The 17,937-nt window shown below is 38.8% G+C and overlaps 1 protein-coding gene across 4 annotated transcripts in view; it reads left to right on the forward strand.

Moving 5' to 3' along the window:
* The first annotated feature begins 1,290 nt into the window (after nt 1–1,290).
* Nucleotides 1,291–17,937, forward strand: part of LOC123510439 (RNA-binding protein 26-like) — a 17,450-nt gene continuing 803 nt past the window's right edge. Inside the window, exons 1-19 of one of the 4 annotated variants that reach the window (XM_045265626.1) lie at nt 1,291–1,880; nt 4,697–4,815; nt 5,345–5,751; nt 5,865–5,918; nt 6,037–6,212; nt 6,574–6,675; nt 6,721–6,779; nt 6,995–7,153; nt 7,627–7,833; nt 9,418–9,611; nt 10,808–11,014; nt 11,234–11,365; nt 11,537–11,671; nt 12,201–12,575; nt 12,878–12,988; nt 13,210–13,523; nt 13,691–13,868; nt 13,975–14,262; nt 14,482–17,937. The exon at nt 14,482–17,937 is cut by the window's right edge and continues 803 nt beyond it. In XM_045265626.1, coding sequence (XP_045121561.1) covers nt 1,822–1,880; nt 4,697–4,815; nt 5,345–5,751; nt 5,865–5,918; nt 6,037–6,212; nt 6,574–6,675; nt 6,721–6,779; nt 6,995–7,153; nt 7,627–7,833; nt 9,418–9,611; nt 10,808–11,014; nt 11,234–11,365; nt 11,537–11,671; nt 12,201–12,575; nt 12,878–12,988; nt 13,210–13,523; nt 13,691–13,868; nt 13,975–14,262; nt 14,482–14,607 — 3,402 coding nt within the window. In that variant the 5' untranslated portion in view covers nt 1,291–1,821 and the 3' untranslated portion in view covers nt 14,608–17,937. Of the gene's footprint in view, nt 1,881–4,696; nt 4,816–5,344; nt 5,752–5,864; nt 5,919–6,036; nt 6,213–6,573; nt 6,780–6,994; nt 7,154–7,626; nt 7,834–9,417; nt 9,612–10,807; nt 11,015–11,233; nt 11,366–11,536; nt 11,672–12,200; nt 12,576–12,877; nt 12,989–13,209; nt 13,524–13,690; nt 13,869–13,974; nt 14,263–14,481 lie in introns of all 4 variants that reach the window. The other 3 variants (XM_045265625.1, XM_045265629.1, XM_045265627.1) reach the window with 3 other exon arrangements.

Genomic DNA, 17,937 nt, shown 5'->3' on the forward strand with positions numbered 1-17,937 from the left:
GCCCACATGGTATAAATGAAAAAAAAAAAAAAAAAAACGTCCTGAGCTAAACATGGACGAACAACGGAACAACCACGGGTCACGGTAGGAAGTTACCATTATCGTGACTCACGATACTGTTGGGATGGGATGGTTTGGATTTGGATTGATTTGGTTAGATTGACTAGATTGGGTTAAGTTGGGTTGTACAAAAATGTTAGAATGACCGAGAAAAAAAGATTATAAACACACACACACACACACACACACACACACACACACACACACACACACACACACACACACACACACACATACGTATTTACATATAGGTCAATAACATCACACACACTATTAAATTAAATATTAGTCGAAGAAAGGGCTAATAATATTTTTAACTTTCTCCCTTATGTACTGTACATACAGTATACCTCTTTTTATGTGTAATAAACTTTTTCCATCAATGATTAACTAATAAAGAAAAAAAAGTTTCAGTCCAGTTTAAAACGTAAATTACAAAAATACAGACTATAAAATTTGCTCACTAGAACATGACTACGGAATTGGATATCTAAAGGTGATTTGAATCGGGGATACTCCGAATAGTTCGTTACGCCCCCGTTTGTTATGTTCCCCCCCATGTGTAAAAAAATGTTTATATATTCATGATGGCGCAGAGGAAATGTCTGGTTGGCTATTGTTCTCCCAAATATCATCGTAGATATATTATTTTTACTATTTAGCATAACACCATTTTAATCACAAATTACTAGATATATCATTAGTGCGAAAATATTAAAGTCCAAAAATATTGAAAATCTTGTCTGGTGTGCTCATCCCTTGCGACATCAACAATGCTCTACCACCATCTGGAGTCTCTTATTTTTTCCTTTAACTTGATTGCTAAACTATTTTATCATTTGATATAGGACAGGTTCTACCAAGCGTGCTGTTTGTTATAACCCTGTGTTCGATTTATCCCAATTTTACTCTAAATTGATTTTTCCTTAGAAAAATTAATTGACAGTCTAATTTCTTAGATTTCTTTATATTTTACATTTCCTTAAAAATCTCCTTCTGTAACACAAATCTCCTTAAAACAAGGAAATTTCCTTGAAAGTGGAAGCACCGAGATTAGTTGATTACCCGAATTATTATGAATGTTTTTGGTTTTGATGATAAAAAATCCATGTTAAATAACCACCAAAATTATTCAAGAGACACCCTTTAATGCTTCCTTCACAGTCTGTTGAGACCACCAGACACAGGAGGCCGAAATGACACGAATCCTCTTCAGCATCACGACATGCGGAAGGCTGACGGCATTTGTTATATCACGTGACCAGTCATCTGTTGTCGTCAGCTAGTAGACTTTCCCCGTGAAAGTGTTATCCCTGTGGCCAAGCCGGTGAAGTAAGCATGAAGTAGTGGACGGTGGAGGGAGGTAAACAGACAGAAAGCTGATGTTCTGGTGAGCAAGACCCCGCTGTCTGTCGCTGCCCCGCCACCTCACCACCTCGGCTCGGTCCCGTCCTGTTGCCCAAGCTGGAGAACTCAAGCCAGCCAGCATTCCTGAGCTCCGCGACGCCTAATTGACCAGTGGATCACGCTTGAACTGACGTATGTAAGGAGGAGGCGGAGAGATAGAGAGACAGATTCTACTGCGGCTTCCCGTGTTGCCGCGTGGCCACCTTGTGTGCCGCCCCCAGTGCCATCCCCGCCTCCCGCTGTGCCACACTCCAAACTGATCGCCTGGCAATTGAATAGACATTTATTGCCTTAAGTGAAGACGCCTACCTCAAGTTGTAATAGGCGTAAAGTGGCCCCAGTAGTTCCCCCACCATGATTGTGGAGAGTCCAGACCTCCTGAAGCAGTGGCTCACCGGATACCTGGCCCCGCTGTAAGTGTGCCTGCTGCCTTGGCATTGCTGGCTTAGGACAACAAGGTTTTCATAGAAATCACGTTACCATACTCATTTAAAGACTGACTTGTATTTCTGGGAAAAATATAATTTTTTTTTTTAAGTTTTCTTATTAAATCTTCTTTTGCCAATGTCTTATCTCATTGTTGGAGACAAACCTGCTGAGTTAACCAATAACCTGAAGGGATTAATAATGGAATTAGTAAACTGAATTCATCTGAATATAATTTAGCTTAACGTAATCTACCTCCCATATGGAAGTGCTGATGTTATTTCAGTTTTATCCAACAATACTCATCTGCACTTCACATTACTTTAGTACAATCACAGGTTTTTCTAGTAGCACTGGCCTGTAAAGTACAGCAAGTAATTTCTATAGGTTATGGAGTGGTTGTCAATATATCATGTCACTAGTTGTTACTGTTGCATATTTTTTATACTTTTCATTCCTGAAAGCGTATTGTTTGTAGTTTTGGCTGAAATGATTTTTAATATTTGTGTCCCTAGGTAGAGGAGCTCCAGGATTATCCTATCGTAAATCTTACCAATAGCACCTCCTTAAGTATTTTTTTTTATTAACCCCCTTTCCCCTCAGCAAGCTTGGGGGCACATGGGGAATCAGGATTTTTTGGGGGGAGATAAATTTAACAAATTTTGCTCTCCAAAAATGTCTATGGACCTCCTTAGCCTAATCTAGGTAGGGGGACTGTGCCCACCATATCCCCCTGGGGTCTTTACCCTAGCCTAACCTAAACATCTTCTATAGTCCGACTCAAATATGAAGGCCGCTGAGGGGGGAGACCTAAAGGGGATTCCCCGGCTGCGGCGTCGCCAAGCATCGTAGCACATGTTTCGATCTCATTATTAACTTACATCTTAATGAACCGTCATAAAAGTGTATTCCTCTAAATTTCTAATAAGGATGTATAGAGAGCTTTGAATATTGTTTTAGTGTAATGAAGACAATGATTTTGTATAGATACCACAAAATGTAGCACCACTGCTCTCCAGCGTTGCTACTTTTCAAGATTGGACATGGGTGAGGTCAACCTCCCTGACCGCTGATAATCCCCAGGTCAAATCCTCCCCTCCCTGTCGCTCAGGATGGAAGGTGAATATCTCGTCCGCGCTACTCGCCATCGCAACCTTCATAGTCAAGAGAAATTAATTATTTACAGCGTCAACAAGTTCTGCTTAGAGGATTCTTTTATTATCAATGTGGAGGACACTTCTGACGAAGAACTGTCTGATTAGATAGCTGAGAGAGGATTATGCCTACAGGGTAAAACCTCTATAAAAAAAAAAATGCACCTTAACTCTTACCTCATGGGCGGTGTGGAAAAAGAGTAAAATAAAACAACAAAAAAGATGCATGTCTACTTGTCTATTTTAGAGAGAGAGAGAGAGAGAGAGAGAGTGTGTGTGTGTGTGTGTGTGTGTGTGTGTGTGTGTGTGTGTGTGTGTGTGTGTGTGTGTGTGTGTGTGTTTCACTGTTTGATCTGCTGCAGTCTCTGACGAGACAGCCAGACGTTACCCTACGGAACGAGCTCAGAGCTCATTATTTCCGATCTTCGGATAGGCCTGAGACCAGGCACACAACACACACTGGGACAACAAGGTCACAACTCCTCGATTTACATCCCGTACCTACTCACTGCTAGGTGAACAGGGGCTACACGTGAAAGGAGACACACCCAAATATCTCCACCTGGCCGGGGAATCGAACCCCGGTCCTCTGGCTTGTGAAGCCAGCGCTCTAACCACTGAGCTACCAGGCCGTGTGTGTGTGTGTGTGTGTGTGTGTGTGTGTGTGTGTGTGTGTGTGTGTGTGTGTGTGTGTGTGTGTGTGTGCCGCGTCACAGGAGAACCAATACGTAAACTGTTGAAAGACTTGCGCAAGCAGGATTACACACACATACACACACGTGCATGAGAGAACTATATAGTAATAAGAAACAGGAGGAAGTAGTAACAAGCCACAGAGAGAGAAAGAGAGAGAGAGAGAGAGAGAGAGAGAGAGAGAGAGAGAGAGAGAGAGAGAGAGAGAGAGAGAGAGAGCGGGAGAGATGGGCGTTTCTCCACACTTCAGTGTTAATCCTATAATTGGGGCTGTGACTTTTGGTGATGCCGCAACCGGGGAATCCCCGATAAGTTTCCCCCCTCAGCGGTCTTCATATTTGTGTTGGACTATAGCAGGAAGAGCTGCAACCCCTCCCAACAGATGCCCCTCTAGATTAGCTGGGGGGCTGTGCCCCCAGGACACCCCCCTTAAGGTCTTCTAGCAGGGGGTAGGGGTGTGCCACTCCAAACCTCCTGCCTCAACTAAACAAACTCGGGGGCTGCACCCCCCAGATGCTCCTAGGACCTTTACCCCCTAGACCCCTCCAAGGACCCCCAATGTCATGTTGTGCTACGTCACAGTGGCCACATGCTCACCAATACCTGAACATAGGCATAACTCTCCTTGCTTGTGAGTAGGGCAACAAGCCTCTTCATTGTGGACTTAGTAATTGGGAGACACCTACCAAACTTTGAGAGCCTGTGTAGGACACATTAAGGCTGGCTGCCAAATAAAACCACTAAAAAACATGTTGAGCATTAAGTACTTCATCACTAAATGTCAGTATTTTACTGCTTCGTTAGGAGGTGCTCTTGGTAAGATTATCCGATCCTATTGTAGTCAAGCCATGATTAAAGTGAACATTTAGACATGACCCTCTTCTTCTTTTTGTTTTTAAATGTAAGAATGACAGCCATGTATCAAAAACAGTATTTCAGAACTTCCTTCACTTCAGATGTGATGCTGATCCAGAAGCCCTGGCCAAATATTGTCTTGCTCTAGTGAGGAAGGATCGGCCTGTGTCAGAGTTGAAGGCCAGCATGGTGGAACAACTTGATGTGTTTCTGCAGTCAAGTAAGTTGCTGAATTTCCATCTTGATGCAACAATCACTTGTTGTTGTTGGTTGAGTCACATTCCCACTTCCGAGTTGAATAACCTCCTGAGTATCAGGATAAATTCATGGAAATCTTGAAATGTTGATTTGAAGGCGTGATAATTTGGCCTGAAAAGGCTTTTGCTGATGACGGAATTAGTGACACGGCATTCAAAGTCTGACAGAACTAGTTAGTCCAAGATTTTCACCTCAAGGCCTCAGTAATATGTGGTCAGCCTTGATTCTTGTCACTGTTTTAGTGCTGCATATCTGTCTGAAATACTGAACAACATGTATGTTGTTCAGTATTGATCAGTTTCCAATTTCAGTCCAGTCTAATATTCCAGGTAATTGAGTTCTAAATATGGAAGTGATTCCTATGTTTTGTGCATTAAGTGTGAGCTTCTGTCTGAAACTGAAAAATTATGTAACCGTTTATTCAAAGGATGTTATTTAGTAGTTTGCTTCTAGATATAAGAATTGGTGCTTAATATTGTTACAATTTTCAGATACAAAGCCATTTGTGGATAAGTTCCTTCAAGTTACTACAAGCCGCTCTTATATACCAAAGCGTCTGGCACCTTCTGCCTCATCATCATCATCCTCATCCTCTACTTCGTTTAACTTGGACTCCACATCTGACACTGGCATTCCACCCCTACCCCCAACTCCCAGTAAACAGTCCTCTGGCCACTCTCCAGACTCCACCACTCCTCCTAACAATGTTCCCCAACCACCAGTACCTTCATCCACATCCACCCCACTCCCCACTCCTCCACTGCCACCACCAACTTCAACCACTGCCCCTCCACCTCCACCACCCCCTGAGGCTGTACCACCACCACCACCTCCAGCTTCTGTCATTATTCGAAAAGAGGAAGTGACTTCATCCCAGCGTCTTCGGAAGCCTGATACAGTAAGTAGAGGAGCAGCTGACCTTAATTATGTCTGTCGGTGTTGTGGATGTTATATATGAAAATGGTAGGGTGCACTTTATCTTTTTTTTGTTATATTTTGTTTTCTTTTCAGAACTCAGCTTTAGAGATAGCAAAGCATAAAGAGCAAGACAGAAAGGAAAACTTGGTATGAGTATATCGTGAAATATACAGTCTGTGTCTTTTCTTTTATTTGATGAAATATGGTCAGTAGAGGTGGTGTGATTGTGTGTTGATGGGCAACATAATTTTGCTTTTTTTTGTAGGACCGAGACAGGGATGACAGAAGGGGAAGAAGGAGGTCCCCCTCAAGGATGAGATCTCGTTCAAGGTCCCGCTCAGGTTCAAGAAGTAGGGATCGCTCTCGAAGGTCGCGATCAAGGGGCCGTAATGGGCGAAGCAAGTATGATGACAGGAGGAGGAGATCACCTTTATCCAAAAGGCTAGTGGTTATATCTTAGAAATTTGTTCTTATTTAATTTATTTCTGTGTTCTTTATTGAAGTCCCTCTCAGATTTGTTGATATCAGAATCCAATCCCTTTGCTCTTGTCCACACATCCACTTTATCTCTGCTGTACACTCTCTCTCTCTCTCTCTCTCTCTCTCTCTCTCTCTCTCTCTCTCTCTCTCTCTCTCTCTCTCATCTACTATATCACATTAATTTTAGTCTCTATTCATAATCCTAATTGAAAACATGCAATGAAGAGTGTTAGTTCCCTCTCAGCCTTGGGATCCAGTATTTATGCACCATTCATGCCTTGTCATGTCACTGTCTGAGAACAAGTATTTATTGTTCTCACAGGTATAGGAGGTCACGCACTCGCTCACGTACGAGGAGTCCCAGGAGGTCCAGAAGTCCTCGTCGTTCCAGGTCTAGGGAGAGGAAGTCCAGATCAAGGAATAGGTCACGATCTCCCAGCCCAAGGTCACGACCTCTGGTGCGTGGGAGGTCACCAGCCATCCTGCCCAGATCTCCAAGCCCATCCAGAAATAAGTCACTTCCCAGAGGTATAGTAGTTTTTCGTGTCTGTGATAGTGCTTGGTGAAATTCATTCAAAAATTGGTTTCATATGAATAAGCAATATATTTCAACTTATGTAATGTTTTGTAGCACAACATAATTTCTTTATAGTGTTATGTAATCCAGTGGTGTCCTGTTATGAAATTCTAGATCGCGTACCTCTATCCCGTCTTTTTTCTAGTGTTACGCTGGTGTATTTCAGATGAACCTAGAGAGAGTCCTCCAAAGACTTCACCTGTGGCTGATGTGAAGATAGAGCCGAGGAGTGACTCAAGTGCCATGATCCAGAGTGTAGTAGCCAAGCATGCAGAGTTTCCTCTTCCTCCAACCACAAAGAAGCAGAGGTGTCGGGACTATGATGGCAAGTAACACAGACCAATTGCTTATAGAGGGCAGGATTTGAGGGAATGGCTGTGTCCTGGGTGATTGTGAGTTTGTCTTGGCTTCCCTTTGTGGAGTGTATTGGTTTGGTGTTTGCAAGGATTGATAGCAACTTGTGTGAATGGGTGTGTAAAGATGCTTTATTAGGAATAATTTTGTAATGATTTTTGTATGTTTATGCTATGAAATTATTAGGCATTTCATTAGATCCTTTGGAGTTATGGCTTGTTTTCTTTTTCTTTTGTTTGATGTTTTATACCATATAATTTAGAAGTTACATACATAAACAATTTGAAGAAGTATTTTTTCTGATTTATTGAGGCATTTAATAAAAGTAGCATTTATGATTTTCATAGTTCAAGAATCAGTCTGGGTTAATGAATTCTTAATAAGAGTAACTTGTTTATTAAACATGACTAATGTATCGACACAACGTAACCTGCCCTGCTACAGAGAAAGGATATTGCATGCGAGGAGACATGTGCTCCTTTGACCACGGCTCTGACCCTGTTGTGTTGGAGGGCATCAGTGGCATGCTGGATTACCCTCCTCCTCCAGTGCCTCCTGGACCTCCAGGTGCCCCAGGGTACACCCCAGCACCTGCCCCAACTCAGGGAGTCCCACGCCCCAGACCACCTCTTCCAAGACCTCCACACTTTGGTGAGTATTGGCACCAACAGGGGTAGATTAGAAGAACAGATTATTCTGAGTTGATGTATCCACTGCCATTGTGTGAAGTAGTGATCACTGATTTCCTTTCTTTATAGTGAGGAAACATTATAGAAAACTTAAGTTATAAGGGTAACTTACCGTATTTTACGGCTTATAAGACGCTGCACCGTGGAAGACGCACCCTAATATTTGAAAGAGATTTCTAAGAAAAAAAAGTTATTCTCATACAAGAACACGTTCACCATAAACCTGACCACCGAACATTAAAACATAAGAAACAAGGAGTCTGCAAGACTGCCTCTTACCAGAAATTTACAAGCAGTCCATCTCTTGTTATTGTTGTTGTTAAGGGTTGCGACGAATTGTATGATACTATGAGCTGTGGAGGGATCCATGTCTTGTTCTCATAAGCTCCTATGAGCTGTGAAGGGATGCATGTTTTGTTCTCATAAGCGTTGCAGTTGCCTTGTCTTCTTGAGGAAGGGACAAGTGTGGTGAAGAGCTGTTGATTGCACCAAGGCTAGTAAAGCTCTGGAGCAAGGTTCCGGCGGTGGAGGTGAGTGGCGAGTGTTGTTTTGCCAATACGGAGACACGTGACTGAGAGTAATATCTCGCTTGCGGGACGTTTTCCTGACCCGTGGTTGCGGGGAAGAATTTTTCATTGTCTAAGGGTGGTTTTATTTTCATAAAAATCTATTTAAAATGCATTTAAAAATATAAAACTTGAAAGAAATTTATTCATCCTCAAATCCCAAAAACTCGTCACTACTGGATTCATGTAAAAGTTCTGAACTCTCATCTGCAGAATTATCACTGATGTCACTCATGTACAATAAGTGATCCTCAGTACCATCCATGGCATTACTTATACCACACTTTTTGAAAGACTTTTCAACAACTTCAGTATCAATAGCATTCCAAGATTTCAGCACCCATTCACACACTTGAGCTATTGATGGCCGTTTCATTCTTCCACATGGTATCATTTCGTGTCGTCCTTCAGCCATCCATTTAGACCATTTTTCATACATATTATTCTTGAATGGTTTATTGATGCTCAAATCCAGTGGCTGCAGCTGGGAAGTAAGGCCACCAGGAATAACAGCTAATGTTGTGTTCATTGGTTTTGCTAGTTTTTAGTGTAAGTACTGAGTTTACATCATATAAAAGGTTGAATTAAATAGTACTTAATCTAACATCATAGCTTAATGACTCATCATACAAATCCAGGTCGGTATCAGTCAAGTGTACAAGCTCTCTTGAGCCTGGGTGTTGCCTCACAATACAACATTCGTCTTGGAAGACGCACTAGTGTTTTTCAGGGTATTTTTTTGGAAAAAAAAGTGTGTCTTATAAGCCATAAAATACGGTATGTTATATATAGTAGATACACCACAATGCACATCCCGCAAGTGGTTCAGGTGTTCACTTATTCTTCATGACTAGGAGTCAAGGGGGAAGGAGCAGCAATAAAAGATTTTTATCTCAATCACCTCTAAGTAAAGTCAGAGATTCTTGTTTTATAATGTAGGATTCTAGTTGTTCTCATTTATATATTTAACTTTTTTCTAGCTGAATACACACCAAGAGACCCAAGCATGTGGGGCAGTCAACCTGATCCTGTTCCTGGCACTTATTATGGAAGTGGACCAGACCGAGGGCCAGGCAGCCTCACTCACAGGTTCTCCACACCGCCGCCTCCTCTGCCGCCAAACACCCCCAGGGAGCTCATCAGTGTGCCAGTTAACAATGGGAATCACATCATGGTATGAATAACATATGTGTTATTGTGATGTTCTCTTTTCCTCTGAAATATTAAGATGTTTGGGCACCTTGTAAAAGCTAAACAATGACAATTAATATATATATATATATATATATATATATATATATATATATATATATATATATATATATATATATATATATATATATATATATATATATATATATATATATATATATATATATATATATATATATATATATATATATATATATATATATATATATATATATATATATATATATATATATATATATATATATATATATATATATATATATATATATATATATATATATATATATATATATATATATATATATATATATATATATATATATATATATATATATATATATATATATATATATATATATATATATATATATATATATATATATATATATATATCCCAAAGTTGTCTTATTTCATAGATGCAAATAAAAATATTCAGAAAACTGGAAAATCCAAAATCCACTACACTTTTGGTTCCAACTATCCTGTCTCCTCCTGTAGCGTGTATGCTGAAAGTCTTCCATTCCAAAATCTGAGGTGTTGAATTACAAGTTTATATATATATATATATATATATATATATATATATATATATATATATATATATATATATATATATATATATATATATATATATATATATATATATATATATATATATATATATATATATATATATATATATATATATATATATATATATATATATATATATATATATATATATATATATATATCCCAAAGTTGTCTTATTTCATAGATGCAAATAAAAATATTCAGAAAACTGGAAAAATCCAAAATCCACTACACTTTTGGTTCCAACTATCCTGTCTCCTCCTGTAGCGTGTATGCTGAAAGTCTTCCATTCCAAAATCTGAGGTGTTGAATTACAAGTTTATATATATATATATATATATATATATATATATATATATATATATATATATATATATATATATGTATATATATGTATATATTAGATGTTGAATTTAGGATGTTGATGGGAGGCTGATAGGAATAATGTGTGGAAGAAACTGTGAGAGACTGAGAAACTGCAAAATTTTGAGCAAGATCAAATGTGATGTTTTTAGTGCATCAGTTTCAGTTCTTGATGGATAGAAAGATGCCATTCATTCATGAAATTATAATGGTGTTGTGCAGGGTGGTGGTGGAGTTGGACCATCCCTTGCCAGGCGCTTGGGGCCGGTGGTGTCAGCTGGTGGACACGGCCTGTCAGTGGCAGGCAAGGGTGTACGGCAAGATCTAGAGAGCTGCACCCTAGAGCTGCGAAAGATTCCTCCTGGCCTTAATACAATTGCCCATCTGAATGATCATTTTTCCAAGTTTGGCACTGTTGTAAACATACAGGTAAGATATTATTTAGACATTACTTTCTGTGTTCTGTGACAGGCAAGGTATTCATTCATTCATTTGTGATAATTTCTCACAGGATTGCTTTTATTGATAGCTTATGTTTGTATTGCCATTTGAAAGTAATATTCGTATTTAACTGGAATCTTGGCTTAGATGGAGAGATGTGCTCATACTTGTACCTTGTCTTTTATTGCACATTCTTTTTCTGGCCAGGTCCACCATGAGGGCAACCCTGAGAATGCCCTGGTGACCTTCAATAGCCACTCTGAAGCCAATGCAGCGTATCGGAGCACAGAGGCTGTCCTGAATAACCGTTTCATCAAGCTCTTCTGGCACAATCCACAGGTACAGCAAGACTTGACAAAGTTAGATAGTTGATTATAAGAATGTTTCTTTATTTAGGAGCAGAAAGTTGGCAGATAACTCTGTATGTGTTGTATATGTTGAATATTGCATGGAAATATTCCAGTGAAAGTTGCAATATGCTATGACTTCATTTGCATACTTCTTTTTCAGAATAAAAGTGACCGAACAGTCTCATACAGCACCCAACCAATGCGTCCTGTGCATGACAGGCTGGGTGTCCGTCACCCAAACAAAACTCTGAACAAGACTGTAGTGGAGACCCCTGGTGATGACAAGAATGAGAAGGTAAATGTTCTTTTGCTTTGTTTGTTGGTATATTGATTTTCACTTCATCAGGTATGCAGTAGACATTTCAGTGCAGGTGGCAGATAACAGTTGATGATTTTCCTTAAAAACTCAATGAATGAACTGAACTGGGATATCATTTTCTGGTAATAAGTTGAGAATATCACAGGGATTATTATAGAACTCTTTCTGTATTTCAGTTTCCCTTATTTTGATTTGTTCTTCATTTTGCTTGTCACTACATCTAGAAATTCCTATCTCTTCCCTTTCAACTCTTTGTATTCATATACAGGCTGCTTTCTAATTGTTTCTTGTTTTCTTTATATATGGCAGATTTTTTTTCCCTGTAGAGCACATAAACATCTTTGTATTTTGTTGTGTGTGGTCTTTGCTTTGTGTTTAGTCATTGTTTGTCGATAACTATTGGCTATAAACTTTTGGTGCAAATCCAAGTGGTGTAAATTGCCATTATTTTTTTAGTTAAGTCATGACCTGAATGAATGAGGGTTTATCCATCACACTCCACTAGGTCATGATGTCACGTGGCAGCCTAGTCAAGACAGTTTACAATACCCAGGCCCTTCAATCTGCTGCTGCTGTATCTGCCATAAATACCCCAAGTTACCCAGCAGCAGCAGCAGGAACAACAGCAGCAGTAACAACAGCAGCAGTGGGAGTGGCAGGCAGTACAGCAGGAGCAGGGGCCCCACCTTCCCCTGGGTGTGGGCCACACTCCCTGCCAGCTGCTGCCCCTGGAGCTGTCACTCCCACCTCACCCCTGGGGGCACCTCCCTCTGTACCAGCTGTTGCTCCAGAATTTTCACACACTGCCACCTCGCCCTCTGATACTAAGAGACAGGAAATAGATGCCATTATGAAGCAGCGAGAACTTTTGGCTGCCGAGGTAATGGACCTTGTTGTTATTCCAGTTCAATTTGATGTCATCAGGTCAAGTGTATGATTGAGGATGTTAGTGTTTGTCTTGACCAGTACATATTCTGTTTTATGAACAGAAAAGAAGTTAATTTGTGTTTGGTAAATTTGATTAGTACTGTGTTAATACATTTGACCTCATGATGTTGGTAGATGTGAACCTCCCAAGAACCAAGACAGTAGATTAGTCTTTATTTGCAGATGCTATTTATTGCACCTGCCTCATCTTCTAATTTATAGTTATCATTTATTTGTGTGAATAAAATATTGCAGGTTGCTGCTAAGCACAAAGTTGAGAAACAAAAGGCTGATGCAATGAAGCTCAAATCAGAAGTTGAACAGAGGAAGAAACAATTGTTGGATAAACAAATGCAACAACTAAAGGCAAGTTCCATCCTACATAGTATCTGAAGTAATGGTTTTGAAGCATAAATGTGGTACACTTGTACATATATGAGATTATTTGTAATACAGACAGTTTAGGCTTTGGGTTGCTCAGAAGTTTTTCTCAATACTTTAATGTTGAATTGATTAATATATGAATTTATTTCTGCAAGCTCCTTTAAAAGTGAGGGACTGATCATAAAAATAAAACAAATTTGTAGGTTCTTTTGAAAAAAGCAGAGACCAACAAGGCAACTATGAAAGCTGATGAGAAGAAACAGCTGTTAGAAACTATCAAGTCCCTTCAAGGTGCTATTGACTCTACACGGTCTGAACTGTCCAATGTGGAGACACCCAAGAGCAAGGCACAGCTAGATAAGGAAATCCTTGACACAGAGCTGGAACTCTATGCTGTCCAGGCAGAGAGCGGAGATGCCAGCAAGCTGAGGATGAGGCTGACCCAGCTGCGGGCACAGCAGCAGGCAGCAGGCTATCCTCCTAGCCGCCCATACAGGCATAGCCCGTACAATACAAGGTATGATTCTCCTGGTTTGAATAGTCACTATTAGGTTGATTTTATAGGTGGCAGGTGTCAGTAATTGGACTAAATATAATCATCATCTCTAGCATTTGAAAAAAAAAATTTCTTTATTATAATTATGTTATGATATTACTATATGGTGTTCTGTTTGTTATCCACAGAGGTGGCCCCTATGGAAGTGGTCGGGGCCGAGGGGCCGGCCGGGGTGGAGTGAGGGGCCGTGGTCGGACTGGGCGAGGCTATAGTCACTCTTTTGCTTCTGTTGATCGTCGCACAACAAAAATCAATGCTTCAGGATTTGAGAGGGAGGACAAGGATGAAGTTTTGGCTCATTTTGCTGTAAGTTGCTTTATAAATGCCAGTCTTTATTTTTTCTAACTCATACACCAAGAAGTCCCAGTACAGAATAATGCAGTCTCATGTTACTTTTTTGTTTCTACAACAGACTCTGGGGAAAATTACAAACTATGTGTGGGATGGACAAACACCAGCCATCACCATCCAGTACTCCACACGGCGGGAGGCAGAGAAAGCAATGAACGAAGGACGCACGCTGGGCGATCGCCTCCTCACCCTCACCTGGGCCTTTGATGCTGCACTGCCCCTCACCTCCCAGACCCCAGCCACTGCCCCAACACCCTCACCCTCACAGCAGCCACAGTTGTCACCACACTCCTATGCCAATGTGACACCACATTCCACCACCACACTCCTTTCACCGGACGAGACACTGGTGGGTAGTCTTGGATAATCATTTATTAATTTTTTAAGGTGCCATTTGTAATGCATTGTTCTTACAAGTCACTCATGAGACATGCTTTGTTATTTTTGATTGATTGGGCCTTCCTTTCTTATTTTGGAAGTTTGCTGCTCATGATTCTCTATTTTTATCATTGCAGATGATTCTTATACATACTTTTCATCCATTAATGATTTATATGTTAACTTTCAGGAGGAGATAACTGAAGAAATTGTGGAGGAGGTGGAAACAGAAGAAGGAGATCATGCAGTATTGTTTGAAGAGGAAGAGGAAGAAGTGGAGGAGGAGGAAGAGGAAGTAAGGTCTTGGAGGAGGTAGATATGAGTAAGCTGGTGGTAATTTGTACCCTAAGTCAATGTGGTGATTATCAGAAGCCTACATGATTTGTGTGAAAAAATGCTTCTCAATGCGCTTTAGTCATTTAACTTTATATGACATGGAAGGTGTTGGTTTATATATAAGAAACTTTAGGAATGTGTTAGCACTAAGATAATTTGTTTGTCACTACCGTACGTTTCTACTGCCAGTGGGGCAACAGTTGAGTCAACAATAGTAGGTTGTTGGATGCTGCCATTGAATATTAATAAGCTGGTACTGACTGAAAAGTAAATACACATTCACAGATTTATTCAGATTCTAAGTGTTTAGGTTTTATCACATTGTATTTAGGAGTCATGAACTTTTGAGATAACTATGTGCTCAGATGAGGATCATTGTAGATCATTGTAGAGCACTGTGCACAGGAGTGGGTTAAGAGACTTACAAGTTAATTATCTCATCAGAAGTTCAGAATGAGAAGTTACATTATCTTCTTCAAAAGTTCAGAATGAAAAGGTACATTATTGTTTGACAAGTTCAAAGCAAGAGGTTTGGTGTCCTTGTAGAAGTTCAGAATTAGAGGTTGATTAATCTGAAAAGTTCAGAAGATGGTCTTCATCCTCTTGAAACTTTGGAATGAGATATTGCAGATATCAGTTAGTTCTTGTCTCCCTTTTTTATTTATTTATTTATTTATTTGAATATATATTTCTTTTTATTTCCCTCATACTTTCATATCACATTTTTCATCATAAGTGGAGGAAGGAATGCATGCTTATGGGCATTAATATCAGTTGATTATTAATTTATAGCACTACAACAAGACCAGCATATTCAAGGAAATTACAAATTAGATTGATCCATTGGTTACAGTTCAAAAGTACACAAAACATAATCTACTGTGGATGTCTAAATGTTGTGTTTGGTGTACATCTGAGGGAATGTGTTGGGAAGCTATTGAAGGCTATTGAGTATATGGAGGTGGTGTTTAATATGGCTATGTTAAATTGATGGAAGTATTTTTCAATGTAATTGGTTCCATTAGCTCATTGTGTAAGTTTTGAGTAACTCTACATGATACTGGCTGCTATTGAGAGTTTGAAAGGTACTAACGTAACAGTACACCTCATGAAGTGATATTTATCTTAGGACTGTTCTTTAACTTTCTCCATCTTACCTTGACTAATTTTAACTGGCTCGGGTGGAAGTGATTGGAGTTTTCAATAGGATCTTGACAATGATTTTGCATCACAAATGATGCATGAGAACCAGACCATTATTTTCTGTATCCTTTGAAAAACTATCCTGAGAGAGCTGAGTGTTTCAGAATACAGTATGTCTTAATGTTTTACTGTTCAAACTAAATCTTATACCATGAATTCACTTAATTTAAAGACTGAACTAAGAATAATTAATGCATGTCTTGTTTTGGATTTTGCATTATCTTCATTTCTTTTTATGTTGAAAGAAATGTCAGGGACTAATATTTTGTATCACTTTCTGAATGGTGATTTAGATAATAAGGATCCAGTGATTTGTGAGAATAGCATAACTTTCTCCTTTAAATGCTTCAATTGACCTGTGAACATGCACACATCTCATGCCTTTACTTACTAGCTCTTATCGAGATGTGTTACGTTGCATAAGAAGTATTTAAGTACAGTTGTCCTAAATAGTGATGTTACATTTTAGATAGAAACAATTTATAAACAACTACTTCATCACATCCTCAGATCTTTGTCTTTGCAGAGGTCTTGATAAAAGACTCAACTGGTTTTGCAATTTGCAGGACAGCTGGTATGGTAATTTGCAGGACCTCTAAACATGACTATTTAGGCAGCTGTACATCCTATCAAGCATTGAATCTTTATTGGACATTCTAAATTTGTAAATTTGTCACATGTATTTGGAAGTAAGAGATGCACGTTGTTAAGGGTAGTGGAAATGAAGAATTTTATTGAATGTGATCTGATAACTTCTAGAAATTATGGCTTGAATATATAATATGTAAATTTGTGATCTTAGCTACAGCTGTTTATTTTTTGCTATTTATAATGCACTTTGATATTTCCCTGGCTGTTGTGTGCTTTGTTAATTTTTTTTTGGTTTGTACTTCGGGTAAATCTTTGGCATATTTTGAAAAATTACCATCAGTTCCTCATTGTTTGAATCATGTTGATGGTTGTTTATGGTCACTGTGTTATCTAATATTTATATTTATTTATTTATTTTTTATTTTTTTTATGCATATTATATGAAAGTGAAGGACATGAAAATATTGTACCCTGAATATTTTTTTTACTTTAAAGGCCATTAACTGCTCTTGGTTACATATATGCAAAACTTGTTTCTCCTTTTTTCCAGGGGCCAGTTAGAAATATTCCTTTGATGATCCATGTTGTTACTTCTATAAACAAACTGCCTGGCTTTGTTCAGTGATCTTGGAATTTTTGTACAGATAATTCCTTCATTGTCATGGACCACCTTGCTTTGCTGCTTTTTGATGTTCATGATTTGGGTGACATCAAATTTTTCTCAACCTTTCTGTCTTTAATACAAACACTATAATTCTGTAAAAGAATTTATTTATCTGTATGACCTGAAAAGGAGAAAATGACTTCATTTTTTTTATGGTGATGCTATTTCCATGCTATGCTGCTGGTGTGTTATGCAGTGGCAGGGCAGTAATTGTTTTAGTTTGATTAATAACAGGTCAGATGTGTTACCTTGATTGTCCTATCTCTACATTTTACAACTTAACTCTGAGCTCTTTAGAAAGAACTGATATCATTTGCAATATTTTAAGAAGATAAACCATCAGAAATCTTCCTGTATGTTTAGATTATTTTTACAATATTCTTAAAGGCATAGAGTTAAATTTTTTTTTATCAATTGCAACATGTTTGTGCAGAATAATTGACCTGTCCCATCCTCCTAAATTCACAGCTCCTCATTTGATATAGGATTGTAATTTTCACTTTTAGCATTATACATTGATTTGTATTGTTGATCATTTTGCCTTCCATCATTGAGTCTGAATAGTTGTGTACTGTTTCCTTGACAATGTAAGAGATAAGTGAAGTGTTTATTAGTACTTAAGAGATATTTTATAGTTGCCCCATTAAGCTGGAGGTGCTGTAGGCTGTATGGATGAGCTACCTATGTAAAAACTTAGTAGTTGTGGATGTTAACAGAGTGGTTTTTTGTGATATGGAATGGAACTATTTAGCTGCCACAGTGTTATGAAACTGGTGATATTACAATAAGGATCTATATCTTTTTCTAATATATCAGTAGCATTGGTTGATTGGAGGCTTGTAAATTTGAAAT

Source organism: Portunus trituberculatus, chromosome 29, assembly GCF_017591435.1.
Source record: "Portunus trituberculatus isolate SZX2019 chromosome 29, ASM1759143v1, whole genome shotgun sequence".
NCBI lineage: Eukaryota > Metazoa > Arthropoda > Malacostraca > Decapoda > Portunidae > Portunus > Portunus trituberculatus.